We start from the raw sequence: 27,535 nt of genomic DNA, 5'->3' as shown, positions 1-27,535 counted from the left end.
GAAATGGGTAGTATGACTCAAACAATGTCTTCTTTTTCTTTTCAGGAAACCAACTTTGTTTGCTTTGACACTGGACACGATAAGTTTGACAGTTATGACATTGATTCACTGTTAGGCTCCTCTTTATTGTTAACAGACAAGGAGGAATCTGTGCAAGTAACCACAGATACTTTTGACCTAACCAAAAGTGCTGAGAGCACCACAGTGGAAGTGGATAAGCCTCCACCTGAAGTGACACTGTCAGAAAATTATGAGATTGATAGGGATGTTCCTGAGGACATTGATAAGGTTGTAGAGGAGGTTCCAGATGAGGTTGTAGAGGAGGTTTCAGATTATGAAGATCTGAGACATTTTGAGCCTTTAGAGTCCTCTCTGCCTCAGCCTGAAACTCTTGACACAAAGGGAGTGGAATCTGACACTGTACTTGAGACCACAGCTGAGAGGATCAAAGATTACCTTCAGAAAGATCAGCAGAGGACAGAGGACTCTTTGCCGGACAGTGTTGTTGAACCAGAGGTAGGTGAGACCAAAGAAACCCCCTCAGAACCTCTATCCAAAGATGATCCTGAGTTAAAGAATGCACCTGATGGTTTTTCAGAAGGCAGACCTATCCCTGAGTTAACTTTTGATGCTGTCACCTCTGATGATGAGGACACTTGGAAGGTGACTCCATATGACGAGGAGGACGAGGAAAGTGACAAGTTTGAATATCAGCAGGATGAGGAAAGTGATTATCATCTCAGGGAAACTCCATTGCTGGCTTTTTCTGAAGAACCTTTTAATTTGGAACACAAGAACTGTCACGGTTTCGGCCGAGGCTGCTCCTCCTCCTTGTTCGGGCAGGCTTCGGCGGTCGTCGTCTCCGGAGTACTAGCTGCCACCGTTCTTTGTTTTCGATGTTTGTTTGGTTTGGTCTGTTTGGTACACCTGTTCATGTTTAGTGTTGATTATGTGTCCTATAAGTTCTCGTTGTTTCTGTCATGTGTTGTGTGTAATTGGTTTCACCTGTCTGTTAGTGCTGTTCACTTTTTGCCAGTCGCTAGCGTGTACCGTCGCACTGTTGTTTTCGTGCGAGGTCGGTTTTGTGTTTTACGCACTGTTGCGTATTGTTCGCCTCCGGGTTGGTTAGACCCGTTTGTTATTTTGTCTTTTCAAGTAAAGACTGGTTTGACTTAGCTCCTGTGTCCTGCACTTGATTCCGCACCACATCCGCATCAGATACCCTGACAAGAACATTCCGGAATCTGATCAGACAGATGAGGAAGACAGTCTATCAGAGGTACCTCATACACATAAACATGACTCCAAGGACAATAACCTGTGGTCTTCATTTGGTGATACAGATTTTAACATTGTCAGTGGTGGGGAAAGAATAGCTCATGTTGCCGGTTCAGAGGAAGATGACGAGGATAATGACGAAGGTGAAATGACACCAGAGGAGTCTCCCAAAATTGAAGAACCCAAGGAGTCAGAGGAAGCAGAACAGCCACATGAGCTAATCTTTGAGGAACCTGCAGACTCTAATTTCAGTGAGGATGCTGTCAAAGTACCTGATGAGGATTCCCAGACGTTGCAGTTTGAGGATGAATCTGAAGAAGGTGACATTGAACCTTCAACACCTCCTGCTGATGAGGCAAGTCCCTTTGAACACACTGAGGAGGCTTTAGCAGAGAACCTTACAGTAGATGACAGCCCAGTCCCTAAACAGCTCTCAAAGACAGACATGCTCTCAGACTTTGATAGTAAAATTAACGAATCAGAGCAGAAACAAGCTGTCGAAGAGTCACAAGTAGATAATACATTGAAACAGGCTTTTCAGACGATTTCGAGAACCATGCCAGAAGGTCCCAGATCTAAGTAAAAAAAACAATGGTGAAAGAGAGCCATCAAGAACTCCTCATAGAGGAGGAGGATTCAATACACCTAGAGGGGGAAGAGATTGAGGAAGAGTTGCTGGAGGATGAAAATGCATCATTGTGTTCATCCAAAACTGAGCACAGTGATGAAAAGGACAAAGACAGTCTATCTGAATTTGGGTCAGAGCAACCCAATAATGATACACAAACCGATGTTGTATCCAGTGATGTGTTGGATGTGGTCCAACACGACAAGGCAATTGACATAGAACCTAAGGTGCATGAGACTGAGAAGGATGCTGAAAGCCACACACCCTCACTTGAAGAGAAGGTTCCGGATCCCTTCCCAAGCAAAGAGCCGAAATACAGTGACGATGTGTTGAGGCTGACACTATTGCGAGACCACTTTAAGGAGGAGGATATGGAGCGCTTCCAAAAGATTCTGGGTCTTCAGAACCTCTTTAGGGTGGAGTTCCTGTTCTCTGACCTGGAGCAGGAGCTGAAGGCTGCCCGGCTGTCCCAGACAAACACCAGTGAGGACATTGAAAAGGCGCTGGAGGCCATTTTGGAAGCCTCTGAAACACCAATCCTGGATGAGATTGAGAGGATGCTGGATGCCCAGGAGAACACTGACCTGCAGCAGGAGGCTGGTGAGTTTATTGAGGAAGCTGCCATCTTGGACGACTTCCAGGAGTTGGTGTTCACCCTGAGTCAGAAGTACTCAAACGCCAGAAACAGTGCTCCCTTGGCAGTTGGCAGTCAACTACACCCGGACACAGGTAATATTGCTTTTTAAAAATCAGTTTAAGTTAATGTCAGAGTACAGGAGAATTAAAACCTTTTGTTAAATGCATATTTGGAAAGTGTCATACATTGCTAATGACATGATAATAATGCCTGGAGATTTGGTTTGCATAATAAGCTGTATTTATGAAATGCCCAAGAAGTACAACAAAGTAAATAGTAGTCTGTTGACAGAACAAATACACATCCTGACAATGCCAGTGAGATTGCAATGCATGAAAATGTACTCACTGTTTGAACCTCTGAATGTTTCAAAAGATGGGGAAATGTCTGATGCGGAGGAAGAGAAGACATTCCTGACAAAATTTATTCATGACAAAAATAATTGTCTAAACATTAACAATGATTCATATTTGTTCCTATTTAAGTGGTATTTGCATTAAATGTGCGGTTCAAAACATGGTCCAAGGTCAAATAGGGCGGCAGGTAGCTTAGTGGTTAAGAGTGTTGTGCCAGTAACCGAAAGGTCGCTGGTTCTAATCACCGAGCCGACTAGGTGAAAAATCTGTCGATATGCCCTTGAGCAAGGCACTTAACCCTAATTGCTCCTGTAAGACGCTCTGGATAAGAGCGTCTGCTAAATTACTAAAAAAAAAAAAAAAAAAAAATGCTGCAATACACTGTATTCTTCTTCTTCTTCTTCTTCTTCTGTGGGCTTTATGGTGGACTACAACCTAAAAAGGTGTATTGCCGCCGCCAACTGGATGGGTTGAAACCAAAACAAGGTAAAAATAAAATCCATACGTGATAGGGAAACTAACTTAATCCACCGAAATAAAAATAGTACATTGACAAAACAAAACTCCTATTTCTTCCTTCTTTCAATTCTCCATATCTCCCTTCTCAGGCTCTAGGGCCTGAGACGGTGGTACGGCTTGTGACAATATTCCATGTAACTCCTTCGTCGAGAAATCTTTCAGCCCCAGGAACCTCTCCGCCGCTTCTACAATGATTTCTATCTTCCTGGACCTTCTCTCCACCTTGGCAGTGCCATTTATCACCATAGCTATAAAGGTACTGATAGTGACGCTGTTGTCTATGGTGATAAGAGTTAACTGTGGAGTCGACCTTACTGATAAATGCATAGATCAGAATAATTTGACAAAACAGATGAATGAAAATAAGGCTGTTGAACCACCAAATCTGAAACATAAATTGTATGGGGTGGCAGGGATGTTGTGGAGGATCAGAAAGTTAAGACTCAAAAAAATTAGGGGAATTATCATGCTATTTCAATGGCAATACATTCCATTATGCAGCATAATGAAAAGTGTCATTTCGAATTTTGGGAGGAAGTTGGCAAAACTTTGCAATGGCCAATTGGAAAACCCATTGTCACCAAACGTAGTATCAAACATTTTAGGAATATGTGGGACAAGAATAGAGGTAACATTCAGTTTTGTTAATCAGATTGAGGAACAAGGTTGAGTTGACCAATCCTTTGAGCCGTCACCCATATGTAATGAGATAGGAGATGAGGATGACAGCATAAACTTTAGTCAGTGCAACAGTCAAAGACAATAAACTAACTGATACAAAAACACCAAACACAGAGGGGGGAGGAGAAATGCAGTGAAACGTAAATATGGTGAGGAATGTGTCACACAGCACAAGAAACCCCAAACACTTTTGTTTTTGTAAATCACCAAATAACAGTAAACAAGCAATGATTGTATTGGCCTATCTCCAGATAGTCAAAAGGATGTAGCATCTGCTACTTTTCTATGCAACTCAGAATCATGTTGAGTTCAAGTACAGCCATTGTAAAATGGATTTAGTCTGAAAGGGGACTGTGACACATCTATACAATCTATTGCTAGTGACAACAAAGTGAAATTAAACAAAATGGTAAAAGAGAACGTAAATGAGGTTCAGGTACAAAATCTTTGGTAGGCTCAGTGCCTCACATCCCTAGAATCATGTAGTTAAGTAGGCCTCAAACAGTACTGGGGAAAATCTGAATATTATTTATGGGGGGGGGGGGGATATAGATAATTTTAAACAATAAAGGCAATACTTGGGGAGATATTGACCCTGAATATGGAATGGACCAGCACAGTTGACCAACATCACTTTTATGGGTTGTAAGAATAGGCAGAAAGAGGTTCATGTCTTTGGTATTGGCCTGTAATTAGTTGCAATGCTTTTTTGTCATTTCATTTGCAATGGCATGTGACTTGGATCATTACCATCATTGATGGTCCTCCCAAATATGTTCACTACCGGGCTTCCCTGGACCTTGATAGTAGAGTGGCTACTATTTTGAGAACAGAAAAAAATAAAATAAGGATAGCCAACCCATAGCGTCGTCCCTCAACTAGGCATTTATATTAACATTTATTTGATCAATTTTGACTTACTTTTAAAGGTTAATATAAATGTAGTTGAGGGACGATAGCCTACCCTGAGACTGTGAGAGTCATATCCTCTCTATATTTGCTTAGTTTGTTTTGGTACTATTAGGGATTTATTATTCTCCTAAACTGATGGGATGACTAACTTAGAAAGAATGCAGTCTTGACTGGGCTAATGTAGGCTGTGACACCTGGCAGGCTGTAATTGATGTGAAGAGAAGATAAGGATTGTGTCTTCAAATGCTAGACTATAATAGTTCATTGTGATTTATGAGTCTTCCTTTGACATGGGAATGATGTCTAAGGGAGCTGGCTCTTCTCACTATGATAGGTTGTTATGATAATCTTGTGCCTGCCTGAAGTGTGTAACAAATGGCGCCGAAGAGATGAGACCAACCCCCTGCATCAACGGATTGGCTGAGAAAGTTTAAACCACTCAAGTCTTTACTCTAATTGGCCAGCAGAGAAGTGGGAAACTTCCTCTGTCAGAGTATTTGGGTATTGTTTTCTGGAACAATGAGTTAGTTCTCTGGAGTGTCCTGCGAGACATATCAGAGAGCCCGTATATACGAAACATCATATTTACCATTGAAGGTTTTTGCATTAATTAAAATAACTAGTATACCTTAGAAGTCGTGTTGACCTCTTTTGTTCCTAATACCAGATTTGAATTGACGCGACTTTGACAATTGGTGACCCCGACGCGGTCTGGTAGAAGGGACTTCGCTGGGTAAATGTCCGGCCCATTTGGTCAACTCTTTAATCGAACCGTGTGTTTCACAAACTGCCCGGGCTTCTAAAAAGGTAAGCAGATACCTGTTGTTAAATAACCAAAGATCTGCAAATTGGCTTTATCCAAATTAATTTTGTGAAACACCTGTCTGATGTAAGTGAACTAAATTATGAAACTATTATGAGTAGATAAGCACAATATTGTGACATGCAAGCCTTTGGTAGATGTGATGTTTAAACCTTGGTACCGTAGAGTATTGTTTCACCGGCACGTACCAGAAGCCTAGGTACGGATAGGATCGGGAAATAGTACTGAAGTCTCCAGGCTAGGATCACCAGGGGTGAGAACTGGATGACACAGGGAATTATTGGCTAAGGGCGTTGGCTACTGACACATATCCAGAAGAGATATGGCTAGGATCAGAGGAGCGCTAAAAATTTTAGTTGAGTATTGTTTCTCTGACACATATCCAGAAGAGATATGGCTAGGTTCTGAGAAAATACTGAAGTCTCCAGGCTAGGATCACCAGGGGTGAGAACTGGAGATACAGGGAATTATTGGCTAAGGGCGTTGGCTACTGACACATATCCAGAAGAGATATGGCTAGGATCAGAGGAGCGCCAAAAATTTTAGTTGAGTATTGTTTCTCTGACACATATCCAGAAGAGATATGGCTAGGTTCTGAGAAAATACTGAAGTCTCCAGGCTAGGATCACCAGGGGTGAGAACTGGAGATACAGGGAATTATTGGCTAAGGGCGTTGACTACTGACACATATTCATCGAGATATGGCCAGGATCAGAGGAGCGCCAAAATTTTAGTTGAGTATTGTTTCTGAGACACATATCCAGAAGAGATATGGCTAGGTTCTGAGGAAAATACTGAAGTCTCTGGACCACAAATGGTGGAACCGTGAGATACAGGGATTAATTGATTAAAGTGTAACGTTGTGGCACATATCCACTGAAGATATGGCTAGGATCATAATGGCCACTTAAATTTTAGATAGTGTTACGCTACTGACACGTATCAAAAGGCTAGATACGGATAGAGTCAGGGGGACACTGGGTGTTGTATGCATGAGTGCGCGAATGATCACAGACGAAATAAAATAGTGAATAGGGGTTATTAAAAAATAATAAACCTGTATATTAAGACGTCTGTGGCTGTCCAAACGGTATAATTTGGGAATAACTGTTGGATTTGTGGTTGCTTAAACCATATAACCCGTTAAAAACAATTGGGAACATAAAGCTAAAGTGATGAATTGTGTGACTGAACTAAAACGTTTGAACTGAAATATTTGAAATATAACGTTTGGTGTTTGAAAAAGCATAATACTGCTTTTGAATAGTTGTGTCGAAACAATTCGGTTTAATATTTGATTTGAGGTTTGATGTTTGACGTAGAATAATACTGGTTTTAGGTGCTTGGTTTGGGCTATTTGGTTTATTATTTGATTTAACGTTTGATGTTTGACCGTGCAAAATACTGGTTAAACAATTAGACCGAAATAATTCGGTTTATAAACGTGCACCAACTTTAACTAATTAGGTGGGAATTATTTGATTTAAATAAATGGACTGGAGTACTTTGAGTAACGGCGGAATATTGGAGGCGCGCTGGGACGAGAAGCAGCTCCTCACAGCTCCTCAAAAAGGTAGAGTTGCGAGGGGAGGGGCTGGAGAGAGCGAAAGTGTGGCTTTTGGAGCCATGAAAAGACTGGGAGATGGCTGGGAACGCATGTGGGTATCTGACGAGAGAGTGTTCTAAACTTGCTCACCGAGCGTAGACGTGTGTTGGGTGAGAAAGTAGAGAATATTTACATGTGCGTTTTTGGTAATTTGGCAGACGCTCTTGTCTAGAGCGATTTATGGGAACAATTGGGGTTGAGTGCCTTGCTCGAGGGCACATCGGCAGATTTTTCGCCTGGTCGGCTCGGGGATTGGAACCGGCGACCTCTCGGTTGTTGGCGCGGCGCTATTGGTCACTAAACTGTCGGCCGCCCCATATGAGTTTAAGATTGTGGCGTTGTTGGATAATATGATGGCGGAATAAACTGACCATAAGTAATGTTGTTTTAGACGTAATGTATAATATAATACAAAACAAATAGAGGGTTAAATTGAACTAATTATCATGGTAGAGCTAACGTAGTACAGTGAGGGAACTTCATTTTGTGTCAGAGGGTAAAATGAGAAATCATTGTAATATGCTATTGGTGGAAATCTATTTATCATTTCAAGGCATGGAGTAACAATCTGCATTTATGAGTGTAAATTACACGGCTGATGTGTTGATTGAATGGGTACGATGAGTATTTGGTTTGGTAATGTTGAATGGACTATTTGTAGCGAGCGTGTTTAGGGGTTAAATAGAAAAACTAACTTATACAATAGGGAATCAAAAGGAGAGAGAGTTTTTTGCTGAGGTGAAAGCTACTGCGATTTTCATTTGGTGACGTCACTTGCTCTATGAATGAACTGGGAGTGGTTACTTTGAGAGCATCGCAGATGGTGTGAAGTGACTGGCGATGTCCCTGGTTCGAACACAGGTAGGGACAGTAGACAAAGCTTTCGCAGTGGGGCTATATACCTAAATTACTATGTGGATTGAGAAATGTGAAAGATTGAATTAGATAGCTTAAATAGAAGTATTCTAGAAAAGTCTATGAAAATATGTTACCAACGATAGCAAGTATTTGTTTTATTAATTAGGGCCTAATCAGAGAGAACAGTTAAATAAATTGAATAGCGAACTGAAATGGGTTAGCGGGAAAAATACAAAATAATTGGACGATTATAAAACGATAATTTATTTTGGTTAGGATGAAAGTATGCATTGGCTGTTGTGCTGGGGAATAGCGCCAGCCTGTAGTGGGTTATGGATTTGTTACATAGACTTATATTTTGGACTGGGGCGATAGAATAGGCTACAATTGTAGCATAATCAGAAAAAAAGACACAATTTAATGTGAAATAGTTATTACAATTGTTGTTGATAGTTGTTACGGTTATTATCATTGATCCAGTAATGATATAAGGATAGTAGAGGAAGGCAGGGGATTTAATCTCATTTAGGGAAGTTATATTAGGAAGAAAATACCATTAAATGAGGGAACATTTGATGTAACCGTGATTGTATTGGCTAAAAACTCAAATATGACATTTACAGGGAGGACAGGAACAATAGAAGGGAAGACAGGTTTTCCTAGGGGGTTGAATAAATAATTGATAAATGGATCATTTCAGATGAGATCACATGTAGCAGAGTTAGGGTAATCAATTAAATAATCATTGTATACTCGAGGAATTTTGAGTGGTTTAATGGATTAGTTAGGAGGAATTAGAATGATACAAACAATTATTGATGGGTTAAGACTGGGAATATCTATCATGTTTTGTGTGTAATACCATCTTTAGATTATAACTAGGAGAGGGAGATTAGCTCATCTCTTTCTTTGTGATTGTTGTTTTTTCAAATTGGGTTAAAATGGGTTCACAGAGCCAGAGGCTGTACAGAGAAAGGTGGAGCCCCCATGTTGTCCTAGTGAAAGAACATTCAGAGGAATGGTTATCACTAGGTAATATGGATAAAACAGGGGGAAAACATTACTGACTGGCAGAATACACCAATTGGGGATCAGTATGGCCACTCCACTGGGAGATATAGAATAAAGTTAAATTGGAGAGCAAAAATCCAGCCCAGTGTCCATCTGGAGATAAGTTTTAACGGATGACAGAAAGAGATTTTCTTAACTCAGGAACAGGAGGCTGAGTTAGAAGCAATTCCGTTCAAATTATGGTCATAAGGACAACAGATGTAGGACTAATTAAGGGGGTAGCTCCAGTACAAGTGATTCCTCGATTCGATAATAGACCATACCAAAAATGATATACTATGAAACCAGAAGCAATAAAAGGGATAACACCTACATTTGAGCATTTACTTAAGGGAGGGGTGATAATTCCTGGAGATGTGGTACAATGCAACTCTCCAATATTTTCCTGTTAGAAAGAAGGCACCTAGCGCCGACTGGAGGATGGTCATGGACTTACAGTTAGTTTCAGAAAGTCTTACAATCTTAGCCCAGGCTATAACAAAAAATGTGGGAAAGTTTGAACCTAGGGAAGGAAGCAAATGTTAGTTTATGTAGATGATATTCTATTGGCTAATCCCACTCAGGAGGGATGTAAGAGGGATACAATCCAATTGTTAACCTTCCTGGCAGAACAGGGACACAAAGTGAGCAAAAAGAATTGGTAATGATAAAGTGCTGTAAAGTTTGCGTACTCCATTATGTACTGTATACGGGTAAATTAAGTGATCTTAGCTATGGGAAGGCAATGGTAGCCCATGGTAAAGTAATTTGGAACTCTAAGGAGACATACATACATCAGGGATGTTATCCAAATGGTAGAGAGTAACGAGGGATATGACATTGGTAGTGATTTAAAGATGATGAGGTTTTTTGGTGGGCTATTAGATATAACTGGGTTAATCATGAACATAGATATTTTTATTCTTTGTTGCTAGACAGAAGACTTAGGTGACCTAAGAAATAGACTTGTCATGTCCAACAATTAGTCTTCAGGTCAAGCCCGGGAGAGCCTGGGTAGAACAGAGTTTGAACTAAACATAAGTGTTTTTACAAGATAAGAGATTGATTGATTGGATTACTAATTGATTCTGAACTGGATGAAAGTTGAATTTAACTGCCATAAAAGACAAAGGAAGTGGGAGGAGCAATAAAGAAGCAAAAGATAATCCCAAAAATGAAAGGCATGGCAATAGGATGATAAATTACATAAGGAATGGTTTAGAAAGGTAATATTGACACATGGGCAAATCATGTGTCAAAAAGGGGGAATGATAGGATTAAATAAATACAATTACTTAAAAAGAAAAAACAACAATAGAAATTGAGAGCTCAACATGTATGTGTGAAGATAGTTTATTAACCACACCCGTATGTCAGAGGTTTTGTGCCCCACAGGTGAACTAAAGGAGAAGGTGACCCACTCTATCACACCAGGAGACTGGGTGTGGATCCAGTCCCTAAAAGAAGAAAAACTGGAAGCAGGCCTGTTGGGAAGGGCCCTATCAAGTCCTATTAGATCCATCTGGGTGCATGTCACACACTGCAAAAAGGTAAACCCAGTTACACCTGATGAACAAACACAGAGTTAGGAGAAAGATCCGATCACCATTAGGGCTCGGGGGTTGGCTCCTTAACGAAGATTCCCTTACCCTGTCTGATCATCCCTGTGTGAGTTTGGTAGAAGGTGAAGTAATGGGTTGGCGTCTGACATGTTCTCAGGGCAAGGGTGGGGATTCACAGGTTTCCTGACGGTAGGTAGCTGTCTGATTGTGGGGGCCATATTCCTAACACACTCAAACCCTTCTGATCAGCCAAAAGTAGTAGTTAACCTTAAACAAGTTGATAGAATAATACCTGAGCACAGTCTATGAAGGCATAGGAGACAGCTAGACGTAGGGAAAGGGGAAGATTAGGGACTTTAGGGGAGGACATCACTGTATGTGTGTCGCCGTGTACATCCTGGGACTATGTAGTTGCTCATATCGAGAGCGTGGGGGATATGTAGATCTCCATACACAGTTTGGGGACAGGTGTAGTGTTGTGAGGGTAGGGAATTACCAGAAATGGCAGTGCGACCCATAGAAGGGTAGGTACTGTCTGAATGTCTGAAGTATGCAAAAACAGGTTTATCCTCCATACAAGCTACTTGGGAATGGGGTGAAAGAGTATTGTAGTAACTTAAACTATCAGTATCCCCCGATAACAAAGTCATTCCGACCTAGGTTGCCTACGTTTGAAGTCTCAGGGGATTCTAATTGTTTTTCTAGGACTAGTAAGATAGGATACAGAGTAGGGCATCTTAGCTCCTGCTCCTACACAGAGAATATCACAACTGAAAGAAAACATGACTAATCTTTCCTCTTTGTTGCAGCCAGAGGATTGTAGGAACTAAAGCCAGGCCCGTGCTGACATCTGATGGTTGTGTGGTGATAACTGATTGTGAACTCACCTACATTCGCAAACAATCAAACGTGTCAGAGACTGGTGAGTTGTCAAATAGAAAGTAGGACCTCCTCCCGGGATCCTTTGATGAAAGGATCCTTTGATGGGATAGGAGTAACTCGAGAGGTTCCAGAAAAATTCAAAGCTAGGAATCAGATCGCAGCTGAGTTTGAATCAAGTATTTTTTTTGGTGGTCAACAATTAATAAAAACGTAGATTGGATAAATTATATTTACTATAACCAGCAAAGATTTATAAACCACACTTATGATGCAATAAAGGGATTAGATGAGCAGACAGCGGCAACTATCTTAATGACAAGGCAGAATAGAATAGCTTTAGATATGCTTTTGGCTGAGCGGGGTGGAGTTTGTGTTCTGTTTGGATCTATGTGCTGTATTTTCATCCTCAAACAATATAGCACCGGACGGGTCAGTGACAAAAGAGCTTCATGGGAGTAACTACACTGACAAACAAACTGGCTGAGAGATCTGATATTGATAGCTCCATAAACGGTTGGTTTGATAACATATTTGATAAATGGAAAACTATTGTTGTAACTATTCTGGGTGAAGTTATAGCTTCTATGGGTATACTTGTTCTTTGTGGATGTTGTCTTATTTCCTGTGTCTGAGGTTTGGTGAGAAAGGAGATGGAGAAGGTGATTTCCCACAGATGGTGAGATAAGGCCCAATCCTGGACTCCAACCTAGGAATGGAGGATATGACCTACCAGGCTTGGTGGAGTGACACTAGAGGGTGTCTAAAGAGGGCCAAAATATACTTCTCTGTTTGTGTTTTATGTTTTAATAGTCTTATCTTTTGTGTTTTATTAATCCTGTGTTTTATGGTTTGAAGTTCTTTGATGACTGGTAACAATTTGCAAGTGGGGTGTAGATGGACTGAGGGTTTGCATTTTTTAGTATCATTATGGCCTATTAATAAAAGTGTGATTTTTTGTTTGTATTGTATTAATAATGAATGACAATCAGTATTTTCTTGTTTTTTGAATCACACCTTATGAGGTGTGAAAAGGGGGACTATTAGGGATTTATTATTCTCCTAAACTGATGGGATGACTAACTTAGAAAGAATGCAGTCTTGACTGGGCTAATGTAGGCTGTGACACCTGGCAGGCTGTAATTGATGTGAAGAGAAGATAAGGATTGTGTCTTCAAATGCTAGACTATAATAGTTCATTGTGATTTATGAGTCTTCCTTTGACATGGGAATGATGTCTAAGGGAGCTGGCTCTTCTCACTATGATAGGTTGTTATGATAATCTTGTGCCTGCCTGAAGTGTGTAACAAATGGCGCCGAAGAGATGAGACCAACCCCCTGCATCAACGGATTGGCTGAGAAAGTTTAAACCACTCAAGTCTTTACTCTAATTGGCCAGCAGAGAAGTGGGAAACTTCCTCTGTCAGAGTATTTGGGTATTGTTTTCTGGAACAATGAGTTAGTTCTCTGGAGTGTCCTGCGAGACATATCAGAGAGCCCGTATATACGAAACATCATATTTACCATTGAAGGTTTTTGCATTAATTAAAATAACTAGTATACCTTAGAAGTCGTGTTGACCTCTTTTGTTCCTAATACCAGATTTGAATTGACGCGACTTTGACAGTACCCAGTGCTTGAAAAATAATCTACATGTTCTTTTGAGGTATCATAATAAATCTGCGGGAGTCAGATAGGCAAATTAAATGGAGAAATCGAGTGGGAATTTGCGCTCACTTGTCAGTAAACTTGTGGAATGTTTTAGTTCTATCCAACAAAGACGTGATAAACCCGAATCAGAATGTATATTGTGATGCAATAATCATATTTTATTCAGCGTTCTGAATAGCCTAGTTAACATCAGATAGCCAGCTCAGCTGTCAAACTAACGTACGGTAGCGTCGCGATGGATTCGGAAGAAACAACCCCTTTACCCACGTTGCCCCTGATGACAGAATCTGATCAACTGTCTGTCTTCTACGTATTATTTCTAACGGAACTTCAATATGTAAGTAGTTGGCTACAGTGTTGATACTGCCAATGTATGGAGGATATCTTGTTGAACTCTTTCTATAATAGCTATTGTAGCTAGCTGGCTAGTCAAGTCTTAGGCCGCCGTATGGCTGGCTGGCTTGCTAGCTACATTGAAACTGAATCATGTTGGCAGCTTCAATGTCTTGGGGAATGATCTTGTCCTCCAATACCTAATGCGTTTCCCCAATAGTTGCAGCCTAGAATGGATCACTAGATTGCTCTTTAGTTTCGATGTTTTCAAAGTGGAAGTTGCCAGCCCTCTTCCTCATAGAAAACTAAATGTCACACTTACCAGACTGGCAGTATCTGTTCTTCCTCTATCTGTGTATCAGATAGAGAGTTGTCTTCAAGTTGTTGAATTTTACTTTGACATGTTCCCCTTGCATAACTATCACCTGAGGTTACAGGCCATTTAAATATACATGTGGCTCATGTCTAGTGATGTTATGCAATAATCTGTTTTGTTTATTGCCCATCTTACAGGGTGAAAGGGCACACAATGTAATATTTTGCACTCTAAATCCTAGGCCTAAGGCTTGTTAGTTAGATCCATGATGTGGTGATTCATTTAGCTAATCCCTGAATTTCACTGAGCGACTGCGATGGAAGTTCTGTGTTGTGCCTGTATGCCACGTGCATTGTGCAAAGGTCTCCATGGTTGGACAGTGTTAGGGCTCCAGGCCAATCCAATCCCCATTGATTACGTAAGGTTAAGGCAAATATTCTCTCTTTATTGATTTTGATCAACAACTGGGTTATAGGCTAGGTCTATTTCTAAACCCACCTTGATTTGATCTGAAGATGTGCTTCGCATTGACTGAGAGGGTGCTCAGTGGGATAACCATTAGCCATGCTTTTAAACAGAACACTGTAATGCCTGATGGTTTAGTTCAATGTTTAACATCACTGATTTTCCTCTGTCATCTCAGCCCAACTATTGCCCAACTTATTTGCTAAGCCAGACATGTGCTGTAGTAACACTGATTGGGCCTGTGTGTCTCCCCAGATGGTCACCTGCCTGCCAGAGCAATGGAAGCCAGGTCCAGACTTCTACGGCGTGTCCTGGGAACCCGTGCTGGTCACTGCAGGTGCCGGGGTCATCGGCTTCCTCTTCCTCTTCTGGAGGAGCATTCTATCTGTAAGTCCTTGTTGTACAGTCACTGCTTTCATAATTTCATCATCTGAATGCTTCATGTTATTCTATGATGTATCGTATGCTACTGTTGAGGAGGCTGTTTGCTGCCACTTTTCTTTTCCCTTTCTCACAGGTCAAAAGCAAGTCATATCTAAGTAAGTTCTTCTACTTCTCTCTGGCAATTTATGGTGCATAGTGAATCCTCATTCATATTGCCTACAGGCTGGTGTCCTTGTCACGTGTAAACCATGTCTGAATTCATACTCTTGTCATGTGTTTTATTAGCTACTGAAAAAGAGATGACGGACAGGATGGAAAGGCTTGAACAAGAGAAGAAGGAGATACTCCAAAAGGTCGCTGAACTGCAGCAACAGGTAAGTTGCAGAGACTTTTCACTGACCAAGATCCAGAATTTTGGGTTCAACGTGAATTAAGGGACATAACAATGTTTTGATAATGTATTTCTACTGGGTTCCCCTCAGGGCGAAGAACTTAAAGAAAAGCAAAAGCAATCTGAGAAATCTGCCACTTCATCTCTGGAGAAGATCCAGGAACTGGAGGTGAGTCTCTAGGAAATATTATCTTGATCACACATCATTGTCATGCTGACTATTTTTTATAAATTTTTTGTTTTCCATAGTGTTTGAATTGACACACCATTTTATTTTTCTATCCAATAGAATATTGTGCAAGAGATGGAGAGACAAAATGAGCGCCTGGACAAGGAAAATAACTTACTCGCCAGATCCTTTGACGATGAGCGAGCCAATACTGCGAAACATGAAGATGTGGTGAGTAGTATTGAGCGATTAGCCGGAATAAAAATGTTCTCCCTGGTTTCAAAACAACCAATTGTCTGACATCTGTTCAATTCTTTTAATTCAATTAAGTTTGTTTTATTCTGTGAGCTCAATGTGCCGTTTCTCTAGAGAAATCAAATCAAGCACAAACTTTGAGACGTTGTAGGAAGTTTTAATTTTCAACAGGCAAATAAATATTCAACATAGTTTAGTGCAGAAAATTTGGTAATTGACTACAGAGAGGAAGGGACAGCCTGCAAACGAGAGAGATAACCACCCTAGAGAGCAGTTGCTTCTTGATGTAGACAGCATAGGCAGCTACTATTAGCCAGCTACTAGCCTAAATAGGATGACTCGTTGGTGAGCACAGAGAAAGATGGTTGTCATTATGCTTATCATTATCTTTGCCCATAGATGTCTGAAATGGACAAAACCATTGAGAAGTTGAAGCGCAGCAGGAAGAAGACCCAGGACGCACTCTCAAAGGTATAGTTCATATAAGTGAACATGCCCAATGAAAACATGTCAAATATGTTAACATTGCAACAATCAAATGTAAAGTGTCCATTTCCTTTAATTATCCTTGTCATTGAATCTGTAGGCTACCATTCTGATGGATGAAGCCAAGCTCCGTGAAGATGCCCAGAAAGTCCAGCGCCAGGTTCTGGAGAAGGATATTGCCACCCTGAAGGAGGAGAACCTCTCAGTGAGTACCAATACAGAACAACGATTCACACTTGAAGCCTCATGTGTAGGACTCATTGGCCATGCAGGGCCTGCATAGAACTGTCTTTATGACCTCATGTCCTTGTTACAGCTGCACCATGCTGCCAAGTTGTGGGAGGAGAAATACAGGGAGATGAGCGAGCAGATCAAAGTCTACCAGAAGTCCCAGAAAGACCTGGAGGATTCCCTCGTTCAGAAGGACCACAACGTTGAGGTGAGTTATTTTTTTAAAGTTACGATATTGTTACACCGCATCAATTCCTTTTCACACCTTCTCAAACGCACCCTGATGACAAAGAAACATGGCACCTGTATTATGTTAAGAAAAATCCTTCTTCTTGACTGATTCCAGGGGAAAAGTGTAGTGTATAATTGGTGGTTCTCTCCCTCTCTGGCAGGTTTTGTCTGACCTGCTAGGAGACCTGGAGGCCTGCGATGATCTGAAAGATGGAGTTGTGGCTAACGGGGAAGCTTCTAATGGTAAGTCATCTGACACAGTGTCCTAATCAGAGGAGGCTGGTGGGAGGAGCTATAGGAGGACGGGCTCCTTGTAATGTCTAGAATGGAATAAAATGAATGGTACCAAACACATCAAACACATGGAGACAACGTGCTTGACTCCGCTCCATTTATCCCATTACAGTGAGCCAGTCCTCCTATAGCTCCTCCCACCAGCCTTCTCTTATGTTTTTTACATTGGATAAAAGTAGAGACTCAGAGCTAGAAAATTGTATATCATACACTACAGTTGAAGAACAATGGGAAATTAATTCTGCTTTGAAAGTTGATAAACTTGTAACCCCACTTTTGAGAAAATGATCAATTTAATGTTTTGGTACACCTACTGGAGAGCTCCTCTTTGTCTATACCCATTCAGCATCGTTCACACCCTCTTAAGCCAATGCCCCACCCCTCTCTTTAAGGATTCACATGTGCTAAACAGTGAGTACTGTAGTGTACTAAACAACCAAAGATTTCAAGACTAAAGGGTAGTTTATACTACGTCTATCGACGTGTCTGTAGACAGTTGTCGCAGTGACATCATGAACATTCTATTGTCGTCCGACATCAAACTTGTCGTTGTCGTTATGAAAAAGTATAAACACAAAAACAACAGGCTGCATGACATCAGCAGCCTGGTGGTCCAAAATAGCATAACTGTTGTATTTGAACACCAATAAACCCATCTGTTTAAAAATGAATTTAGTTATGTCAATCTAGCAAACCAGGCAACTAAAAGCACATTTCTAAACAATGTTTTGGTTAGTTTCTAGCTTGTTAGCAGCTAGCTAATGTTAAGTTAGCTGGTTAGCCAGTTCAAATAATGACCATATCATATAGCTGACAACGTCTTAACTTTAGCTAATTTGTATTCATTATTACAGGAAAATAAACTCCCAACAAGATCATTATTTACAAGTTAAGGGCGAGATAATTACAGAAAATAGCTTACGGTTGTGAGTGTGATGAAGTAAAAGCAGGGCATTCTACCTGAGAATTTTAGAACTTGGACACTGTCTCGTTGGCCTAACGTTATATCCAAATTTGACTTTTGTGCCGGTCATGTTCTTCACATTACCATCTCTGGTAAACACACACATTATATAAAATCAACGTTTATTTGTCACATGCACAGGATACAGAAGGTGTAAACGGTACAGTGAAATGGTTACTTGCATAGTGGAGTCTTTTGTTTAGACTAGCTAGCTAAACAATTAACCATAATTCCAACTCAACGTTACTACCCTGTATGAATCTGCTGGTAGCTAAAACTAACCAACTAGGTTCAATGCTACCTAGCTAACATTAGGCTATATCTAGCGATGCAAATGGCTCTGAGATACGAGTAATATTACTACACAGATCATACACGTAACGTTAGCTAGCGAGCCAGCCGGCTAACAGTAAGCTTTATTTTGCAATGAAAACAAATTTCTGACAAAATTAGAAACTTAGAATATCGTAAAATGTAGCTAGCTAGACTCTCTTACCTGAATACATGGATGAACACTTCTCCCTCTGTCACGGATGCCATGGTTGCCCTTAGTTTGAAGATGTAATCCGGAGACGGGTGTTTTATACAACTGCCTTCTTTCTGTGTGTTCTCTTTTCGACTCCCTCCACATATTTGCAATCAAACAACAACATTTTCTCCATCTCCTTAGCTATCATACTATGCTTCCACTGGATTTCAAAGCTCGGTTCTCCAGAAAGTGGAGAGCATCTTTCAAAAAAGCAAAGTTAGAAAGGATTACCTACACATACTGAGAAGCTCATGTTATAGACAGAAGCGTGCTACATGGCAGACCAATCCAAACTCATCTCATTATGTCCAGCCCATCCATTATCTCAGCCAATCATGGCTGGCAGGAAGGTTCCTGTCTTTTTCCGTGGCTAAACCAACTAGGCTCGTAATTTAACAATTGTATTTGTATTTACAGATGGCATACAAGTTTGTTATTAAGGCACATGAAAGTTCACATGTTCCAGAAGGCATTTCTGCCAAAAAACTAATTTTGATAAATGTTTACATTCAAATGCCTCTCCTGTGAAGTAGTGACGTACGACATACGCCTAGTTCCCTGAAACGTGTCAGTAATGTGTTTACAATTATGTTTGATCCATTTCAGACAAGCAGACCGTCATCCAAAACCGCATTAAGCAAATGATGGACGTCTCTCGGGTAAGACTGAGTTCATTCTTGAACGGACCAACATTTCTGTGTACCTGAAAGCCAATAAAACTGATGCTCAGAACCAAGAAGTGTGTCAACTCTTACGCTAACTTTTGGCACAACTTACCACAGGTCCAGACCACTCTGTCTGTCGTGGAGGAAGAGCGCGATCGCTTCATGACCAAGCTGCTGAACAAAGAGAAGGCCAGGAAAGAGCTGGAAGGTATGTCAAGCACTTTATCCCAGCAACTAGAGTTTGAAATGCATCACTCCCTTTTCTCTCTAAACACTATCAACTTGTTATCGCCACAGAACAATATCAGCAGCTGGAGCATGACATCTTGTTGGTGAAAAGTGACAGGAACCACCTGGAGAACCAGTACAACACCCTGCAGCAGAAGAACGAGATCATGACCGAGATGTACCAGCAGAAGGAGAATGCTTTGCAGCAGTAAGTAGAACCAGAAGCAGTTCAGTTCATGCGTTAATACCGTTGTAGGGTTTGTTCTCAGTGGCACCACAGCATGTAAAAAACATTGTTCAATGTCTTTTACTGTATTCTTTTATTGTGAAGTTTGAGGTTTTCAAATGCACTTTAAATTGAGAGTTTGATTTAATTTGTGTGTCACCTTTCAGGAAGCTGACCAAGGAGGAGTTTGAGCGCCGCAACAAGAAAGACATGCTGACGGAGGTGGACGGCAAGGCCCTAGAGGCCGAGGAGGAGGTCAAGGTGCATAGGCAGCGCATCAAAGAGATCCAGGACGAGCTGAAACGGACCGAGAAGTCCTACAAAGCCCAGATAATTGAGCAGGAGCAGAAATCCCACGAGAGCTGGGTATGTACAGTACAACTTTATTAGTCCATTTGTTACAGAAACAATGGAAATGTGTATTTTTCTCATTTCTCAACCCCCACCGATGGCACATACAGTAGGACAAGAACATTTTTTAAGTCTACTGTTTGGCCAGTAAATTGTAAGGTGAATTTAGTCCAAAACAGGAGATTTTAAATGTCTCTCTTTCTTCTCTCTAGGTGATTGCACGTGCTGCTGAGCGAGCTCTGTTGGACGAGAAGAAGGAAAGAACTAACCTTCGTAACAAGTGAGTGCAACACTAATACAACAGACTCAATTGGGCTATACCAATGCAGGGCTCTAGGCTTATTCAGTTGATGGCACCAGCACATGATTTGGTCGCACCAATTTTTCGCCACTGCACAGAGATGGTGACCTGACCTGTGTCCCATAATGTACCTGCATTCCATACAGAACCAGGCTAATAATGACTAGCCATCTTTTAAATTAGCATGCCCTTGTGTTCCTACATTGATTTGGATATATTTACTCAGGGTTCAACGTGAACTGTTTTTTAAATGCATTGGGAAGCATGCTTTCTCTCTATATTCAGCTAGTAATAGGCTACATTTGGATATTAATTAATGATGTATTAAAAAGCTGTATGATATAATTTTGCAATGTAAGACATTATTCTATTCGTTAGAATTGCATTGCATTAATTGCAGAATTTTGTTTCTAAAGTAGGCCTGTCTTTTAAATATTTTTTTACATCTCAAAATAGGACATTGTCCCTTTAAGACAGACTGCTTTTCAAAGCAGAGGTCAATATGTCTACAGTAGGCCAGCCAAGAGGAATGCTAGTTTTCTTTTTGTACACTATCAACAGTAGCCAGTATAAGAAAATAAATAATCCTGTGACAAGTAAGACAACTGAGATGGTAGTCTAGGATTCAAAAAGTAAGATATTTCATCTAACATATCCAGGGAATGCATGGTTGGTATTTTGATGTGCAACCTGTCGAAATAGAATCCAAAATGATCCGATTTATTTTTGGACAACTTTGTGCATATTGGCCTAGGCTATATTATTCACCACCTGAGGATGTGGCAACTCAAAACACTTATCTAGATTGCTAACTCTAAATATGATAATGTTACTAGATAGCCAATGTAGGCTAATTCATTAATATATTAGCGAATGTAATGTCCTACAAAAACCTTCCAGCTCTAGGCCTATACAGGCTACTTGATGTAGCCTTATTCACCGCAAATGGCGCGCTCCGCGGCGCATCAAAACCATATACTACATAGCCTACTCCAGTTGTAAAGTGGTGCCATGAACTCCATATTGAGAGGTGAGAAATGTAATTATATACTCACAGAAAGCAGTGACTCTCCTCTCTGTAACTAGAACAACAGTAGTTGCTTTGCAAACTGTATTTTTCCCGCAATTGCATTTTAAGCAACGGTCATATGGTTGTGCTTATTAGAATGCACCTCTCACCTATTGCTCACTCAAAATGGGGACAGGCAGATCCGTTCATATGGTCTATTTTTGGTCAATTGCACAATCATATAATAATAAAGAAAAAATAAGCAAATTGTGAACCAAAAACTAACGTGACCGGCTAAAAAAGATTCACTGGCACCCTAGCAACCAATTTAAAATTGGTCGCACTGCCAAGTCAAAGGGTCGCAAATGCAAGTGTTTTGGTCGCAGTTTTGAGCCCTGAAATGCAGTAAGCTATATTAGTCTAGGTTTGGAGGTACAGTATTGAGAAGCTAAATGCCTGTTCTCTTTTTTACCCTAGACTGACTGACATGTCCAGCAAGCTGAATGAGCTCCGTAGGCCTCTGTTCAAGCCCACCCCTGGGATGGCTCCCATGCCTCTCCGACGAGGTAAGAACCAATCCTCAGAGTTCCCTTTGTTATTTCGTGCTGGCGACTGGCACGTCTGTGGCGCATTCAGTAAGGCAAAATCATCAGAATATAACTTGCAGATAGAAATGAAATGAATAGGGCTGAAATGACTCTATTCTTGAAGACAGAGAATCATATATTTATATCTGAACGTTCTGTAACGTTCCTGAACTGCCCACTGTGTTTCATACCTGGCAGGGCTAATTTCTATTGTCTTGTCGGTTGGATTTCAGCTGTGACTGCATTTCAGATTAGTTCTTGGATGTTTTGACTGTCTGATACCCCATCTGCTGTTTGATCTCTACTTTCTGAAATGCATGTTTTCCTGATGTTTTGATTTGAATTCCTTGAAGCTGGTCCAATGTGGAGAGACTGACAGCGGTATTTGGCTGTGTGGTGTTGGTTGTGTGTTTTGTTGTTTTAAAGGTTGTTAAATGCTTTTGCTAAACAGGTGATTCGTACGGGCCCTCACCTGTGAGTGGCGGTGCCCCGTCCCCCCCTCTCATGATAGAGGGTCCCGGGCGCCCCCCCTCTGCCCCCGTGGGGCGAAGGAACGAGCTCTACGGTGAGACTCCTGAACCCTCGCCCTGGACAGCCTTGGCCCTTCTGATTGGCCGAGCAGTACCATCCCTCAGCCAATCAAACCCCTCCTTGTTCACCCTTGTATGCCCCGACTCGCTGCTCTCTTTTTCACCTTTCCTTTTTCCCTTTCTTCACCTCCCCTGTGGTGTTTCAATCATTTCCCTTCCTTATTTTTCTTCCTACTGCTCTCATCCTGCTCCTAGTTGGTACCCACCTCTGACCTTTTCCTCTTCCTTTTTTTTGTCTTCTGATTACTTCCTTTTTGATTTTCTATGACATTCTTTCATGTCTCTTTCACTGCCATCTTTTATCCCTCTACTGCCATACCCATCTTTCTCACCTGTGTTTGAGTGTCCAGATGATCCAGAATGTTCCCATGCCTTCATTTGCTTTCACAATTTGGAATAACGCCTCTTGCTCTTCCAGTACTATGGTGTTGTTTTTGTTGTGTTCAGCTGTTGTGAGATCATATGTAAGGGGAAACTCATTAGGTTACAAAAGCTTTAGCCTTTGCTTTATTTTTTTTAACCATATGAGATGTGGTATTAATATTTATCTGCAAGTGTTCTAGTTCTAGAAGAGTAATATCCTACCATGACATGACCAAACATTTTCCTCGGACTGCAAATAGACCAGACTTTGCTATAAATAGATGGTAGCATGAACCAGCAACGTGGTCTAGAGTCAGGTGTCTAATGACAACCAGGAGAGCCAAGATTAGCATTCGAGAAGATGAGAATATGGCATCACCGTGTATTTTGTGTCCAATAGGACCACGACCTCCATCTGACCCTCACGGCCGTTACCCTCCTGACCACAAACACCCAGTGGCTGCTAGACCTGGTAGAGATTATATTTGTAGTCACTGAGGGTTGATGTAGTATTATTCCCTAATTGTGCCCTTATCCTAAATCTCCTCTAATCATTCTGCCCTTTGCTCCTCCACAGACACAATGGCCCCACGTACATCCTCACTAAGCAATCTGGACTGCTCGGTAAGTTTCAGTCAATTTCCACAGCTTATTTGTTTCCTTATTACGTAACCATGTCAGGAGGGAAAACGTGACATGGAACTAGAGAAGGAAAGTTTCAATGAAACCCCTTCAGTACTTACTGTGGTGTGTGCATCTCTCCCCCCTGTTCCTCCATCATGTGGCTGTGTTTGCACTAAAGCAGACCACTCCACTAGAGTCAGAGTCACAGGCTGAGGCCCAGGCCTCCACAGAGAACCCAGAGGCAGTGAGTATTATGTTCCAGGCAGCAGTGGCAGGGATTGCGGATGTGTGTGTGAGCATGCTTACCCCAGCTGTGGATCAGTGGCTGGAGTGGCAGGCAGCTGGGTAGTGGCTTCACATGGTTGTCAGACTTAACATTGCTGGCTGGATTCTGACATGCGTAGTTACTTGTCTTAAGGCGCTTACAGACGGGCCTCGGTAAACGGCAATTGAACCTCGAGAAAATCCTGTAGAGACCAGCGGTCCCCGGTTGTTGTCAGTTCGAAGGTTATCATTAAAACATTGTTTGATTGGTTGGCAAGATGAACTCTGCTCATTGGTCAACCATGTGCCGCTCAAGACTTCAGCTAATTTAATATTTTGAAGCCTTGAGTGCCGAGCCAGCGGCGCCGCTCACTGGAGTGAGTACCACGACCCGAGCCACTAGAAAAACTGCTTGCGTTTTGCCGCTCTACTCCCATTTGAAGTCTGATAACTTCGCCGCTTACCGCGGCCCGTCTGTAAGCGCTTTTACATGTTCCTTACATTAAGACACCCTCCCTCTGACCCCCACTGAGTGAAATTGTGTCACTGTTCTACAAAGCCTTAACTTCAGCACAACTACATGATGGATATCTCAAATGTGTTATCATTTAAAGCTGTGTGTGTGTTTGAGGTTAATGCTTTGTGGAAACGGTCCTGATTCTGAAATCAGTGTGATTCTTGTGGAACTGTGTAACTTGACTTATTGTGGGTTATTGTTGTCTTTCTCACATGTGCATGATTGTGTTTGTTTTGTTCTAACCTAACGAAACTGTTTGAATCACATGAAAGGGGTCTTCACTGTTGGTGCCAGCAACAGGGCTACAAGCACAATGGACATATTGCTATTCTTCGTTTTAATGTTTCTTGTTTGTTGTTCCTCCAGAACTCTCGACCTCAGGGTCCTGGCTCCCTCCTGGTCTCTCCCATCAGCTCCCCCCCCGACTCAGGCCCCGGCCCCCTCAGACCAATCATCAGCTATCCCTCCGGACTCTGCTACCGTCCCCCTCCCGGCCCCGGCCCCCACCACATCCCTCCTCCCCCACCCCCACCCTTCATGCCTCCCGTGTACCGACCAGACAACGGACACTCAGGCATGATGCCTCCCGGACCCCCACCACCTAACGGACACCCGCCTGGTCCCATGATCCCACCCGGATATCGGCCTCCACCACCTGGTGCTTACAGTCCCCCTTCCCCACACAACCGGTGCCCTCCTCCACCTTCTCACTATGGACCGGTGCCTCCCCCATTCGGTAGGTGGTGAATTCTGGCCCCCAGCTTTTACCTCAAGTTGACTCTTTGCTATTAGTATTTCAGTTGTGGTTAGTAATGCTATTGTTATGTTGGTACTATGGTATTATATTTGTTTTCCCTTCTACCTAGGTGTTTCCAGCGGCACTCCTATGGCCCGACCCATGGGACCCCCACGTACCTACGTGCACTATGGACCACGTGATCATTCCATCCCACCCCAGCACCTGCCCCCTTGGGCGGCCCCATACCCTCCTCACGGCGGCCCCAGAGACTTCCCTGGGCAGCCCCCCATGCAGCCACAGGCCCCCCATGGCCATGACTCTTCTGTGGGCCCCCAGCCCGGCATTGGCTCCCAGGGCCAGGGGCAAGACTACAGCTCCCAGCAGGCAACAGCTGCCCCACAGGACTCAGTCAGCTCTGCCATGGCAGAGCCTTAGACACCCACCAACCGTTAACGACCCGGCTACATTTAATCAACCACGATTCATCTCTTTATTTTTCTTAAAGTATCTTTTCTTAAAGTATCTTAAATGTTAGTGTTCCTATTAAAGCATCAGAAAATCAATGTCTTATGTTTCGTATGTTTGAGTAGTGACTGAGGCTTGCCACTCTGCCAGAAGGCCTATTGTGCAATAACATTTATATTGTATGACTGAGGATTTTCAGTTTTTAAAAGGGTATTATGTTGGTTTTGTATTAATTTCACAATGTTATCATGGTTTCCTATGGAAATTTTTTAAAATAAAGGGGCCCCAAGCTTTTGGGTTGCTTGCGCTGGTTCTAATCCCCGAGCCGACTAGGTGAAAAATCTGTTGATGTGCCCTTAAGCAAGGCACTTAACCCTAATTGATCATGTAAGTCGCTCTAGATAAGAGCGTCTGCTAAATGACTAAAAATGTTTTAAAAAATGTATCAATCATTTCAGAAGTACCGTATTATCTTAACTCTTCCCAAAACAGTCTCTTCAGAATGAACTGAAAAGGAAGGTTGTGTAAATTGATAGTCAGATATGTATTTACTATTCTTAGGATATTTTATTAATAAAGCTGGTAAAAAGTACTGCAGTTATGTTATCTATTGTTCATATGAAGCATATGACAACTCTTCAGATCCATTTTAGTTTAAAGGAAATGTCTGATAGTGCTCAATGTATTTGTTTTGTATGGATAGCTATATTACATGTGAAAAGCCATTAATCACCCACTAACTGAACACCTGTCATATTACCTTCACATTTGTTTGTCTTTTTTTTGTTCTTATGTTACATCAGGGATGCATCACATTTGTCAATTTATATTCAAGTAAAAAAAGAACCTGATATTTCTTGCACATGATTAAAGACCGTATTTGCATTACATTTATATCATTGCGCTCAGATAATGTATGCTTTGGTGAGAAATATTTGTTTAACTCTGAGTAGGTCCCAGAGCGTTTCTTTGTACCCACAGACAATATTTACTGCTACCAAAACACTTGACTGATTTGATTATTAATGGCATATCTGGAATGTTATGATGTACACTGTTATCAAGGCTGTCAAATGATTGTATAGTTGGGCTCTGCTCTGCCTTATACAGTATGTGAAGCCATAAATGGAGTTACTGAAGGTTAATCATGATGACTAAGTGAATTTTCTGTCGACCACACCCTACACTTGAATTTGCTCTCTTTGTACATGCTATCAATAACAGCTACAGTAATACCCATCTGTTTATTCCTGAAGTGGTTAATTCTGGTAATTGCTATGGGCACTCCTGCAAAGCCTTCACTAGTCTTGCATGACAGTGGCTATGGTAGTGAGCATCAAATACGTGATCCATTGTGGTTCAATTGTGACTGACTGATCTACAGTGAGGGAAAAGGGTATTTGATCCCCTGCTGATTTTGTACGTTTGCCCACTGACAAAGAAATGATCAGTCTATAATTTTAATGGTAGATTTATTTGAACAGTGAGAGACAGAATAACAACAAAAAAATCCAGAAAAACACATGTCAAAAATGTTATAAATTGATTTGCATTTTAATGAGGGAAATAAGTATTTGACCCCCTCTCAATCAGAAAGATTTCTGGCTCCCAGGTGTCTTTTATACAGGTAACGAGCTGAGATTAGGAGCACAATCTTAAAGGGAGTGCTCCTAATCTCAGTTTGTTACCTGTATAAAAGACACCTGTCCACAGAAGCAATCAATCAATCAGATTCCAAACTTTCCACCATGGCCAAGACCAAAGAGCTCTCCAAGGATGTCAGTGACAAGATTGTAGACCTACACAAGGCTGGAATGGGCTACAAGACCATCGCCAAGCAGCTTGGTGAGAAGGTGACAACAGTTGGTCCGATTATTCGCAAATGGAAGAAACACAAAATAACTGTCAATCTCCCTCGGCCTGGGGCTCCATGCAAGATCTCACCTCGTGGAGTTGCAATGATCATGAGAACGGTGAGGAATCAGCCCAGATCTACACGGGAGGATCTTGTCAATGATCTCAAGGCAGCTGGGACCATAGTCACCAAGAAAACAATTGGTAACATACTACGCCGTGAAGGACTGAAATCCTACAGCGC

At 41.6% G+C, this 27,535-nt stretch overlaps 1 protein-coding gene across 1 annotated transcript; it reads left to right on the top strand.

Annotated features, from left to right (window-relative positions):
* Positions 1–26,582, top strand: LOC311107167 (transport and Golgi organization protein 1 homolog). The gene is given in 26 exon segments (XM_084149658.1): positions 1–805; positions 1,344–1,810; positions 1,812–1,859; positions 1,861–2,635; positions 13,658–13,797; positions 14,830–14,961; positions 15,092–15,113; positions 15,244–15,332; positions 15,441–15,518; positions 15,639–15,749; positions 16,173–16,244; positions 16,360–16,464; positions 16,576–16,698; positions 16,883–16,964; positions 19,115–19,167; positions 19,291–19,381; positions 19,471–19,609; positions 19,795–19,993; positions 20,191–20,258; positions 21,766–21,854; positions 22,327–22,440; positions 23,229–23,300; positions 23,406–23,452; positions 23,631–23,696; positions 24,600–24,969; positions 25,100–26,582. Coding segments are annotated over 26 exon segments (4,662 nt in total). The 5' UTR covers positions 1–3; the 3' UTR covers positions 25,408–26,582.
* Positions 26,583–27,535: the final 953 nt, after the last annotated feature.

The sequence above is a fragment of the Coregonus lavaretus genome, assembly GCF_964263955.1.
Source record: "Coregonus lavaretus genome assembly, chromosome: 31".
NCBI classification, from domain to species: domain Eukaryota; kingdom Metazoa; phylum Chordata; class Actinopteri; order Salmoniformes; family Salmonidae; genus Coregonus; species Coregonus lavaretus.
The sequence above is the reverse complement of the archived record's forward strand: the minus strand, read 5'-3'. Positions and strand labels throughout refer to the sequence as shown.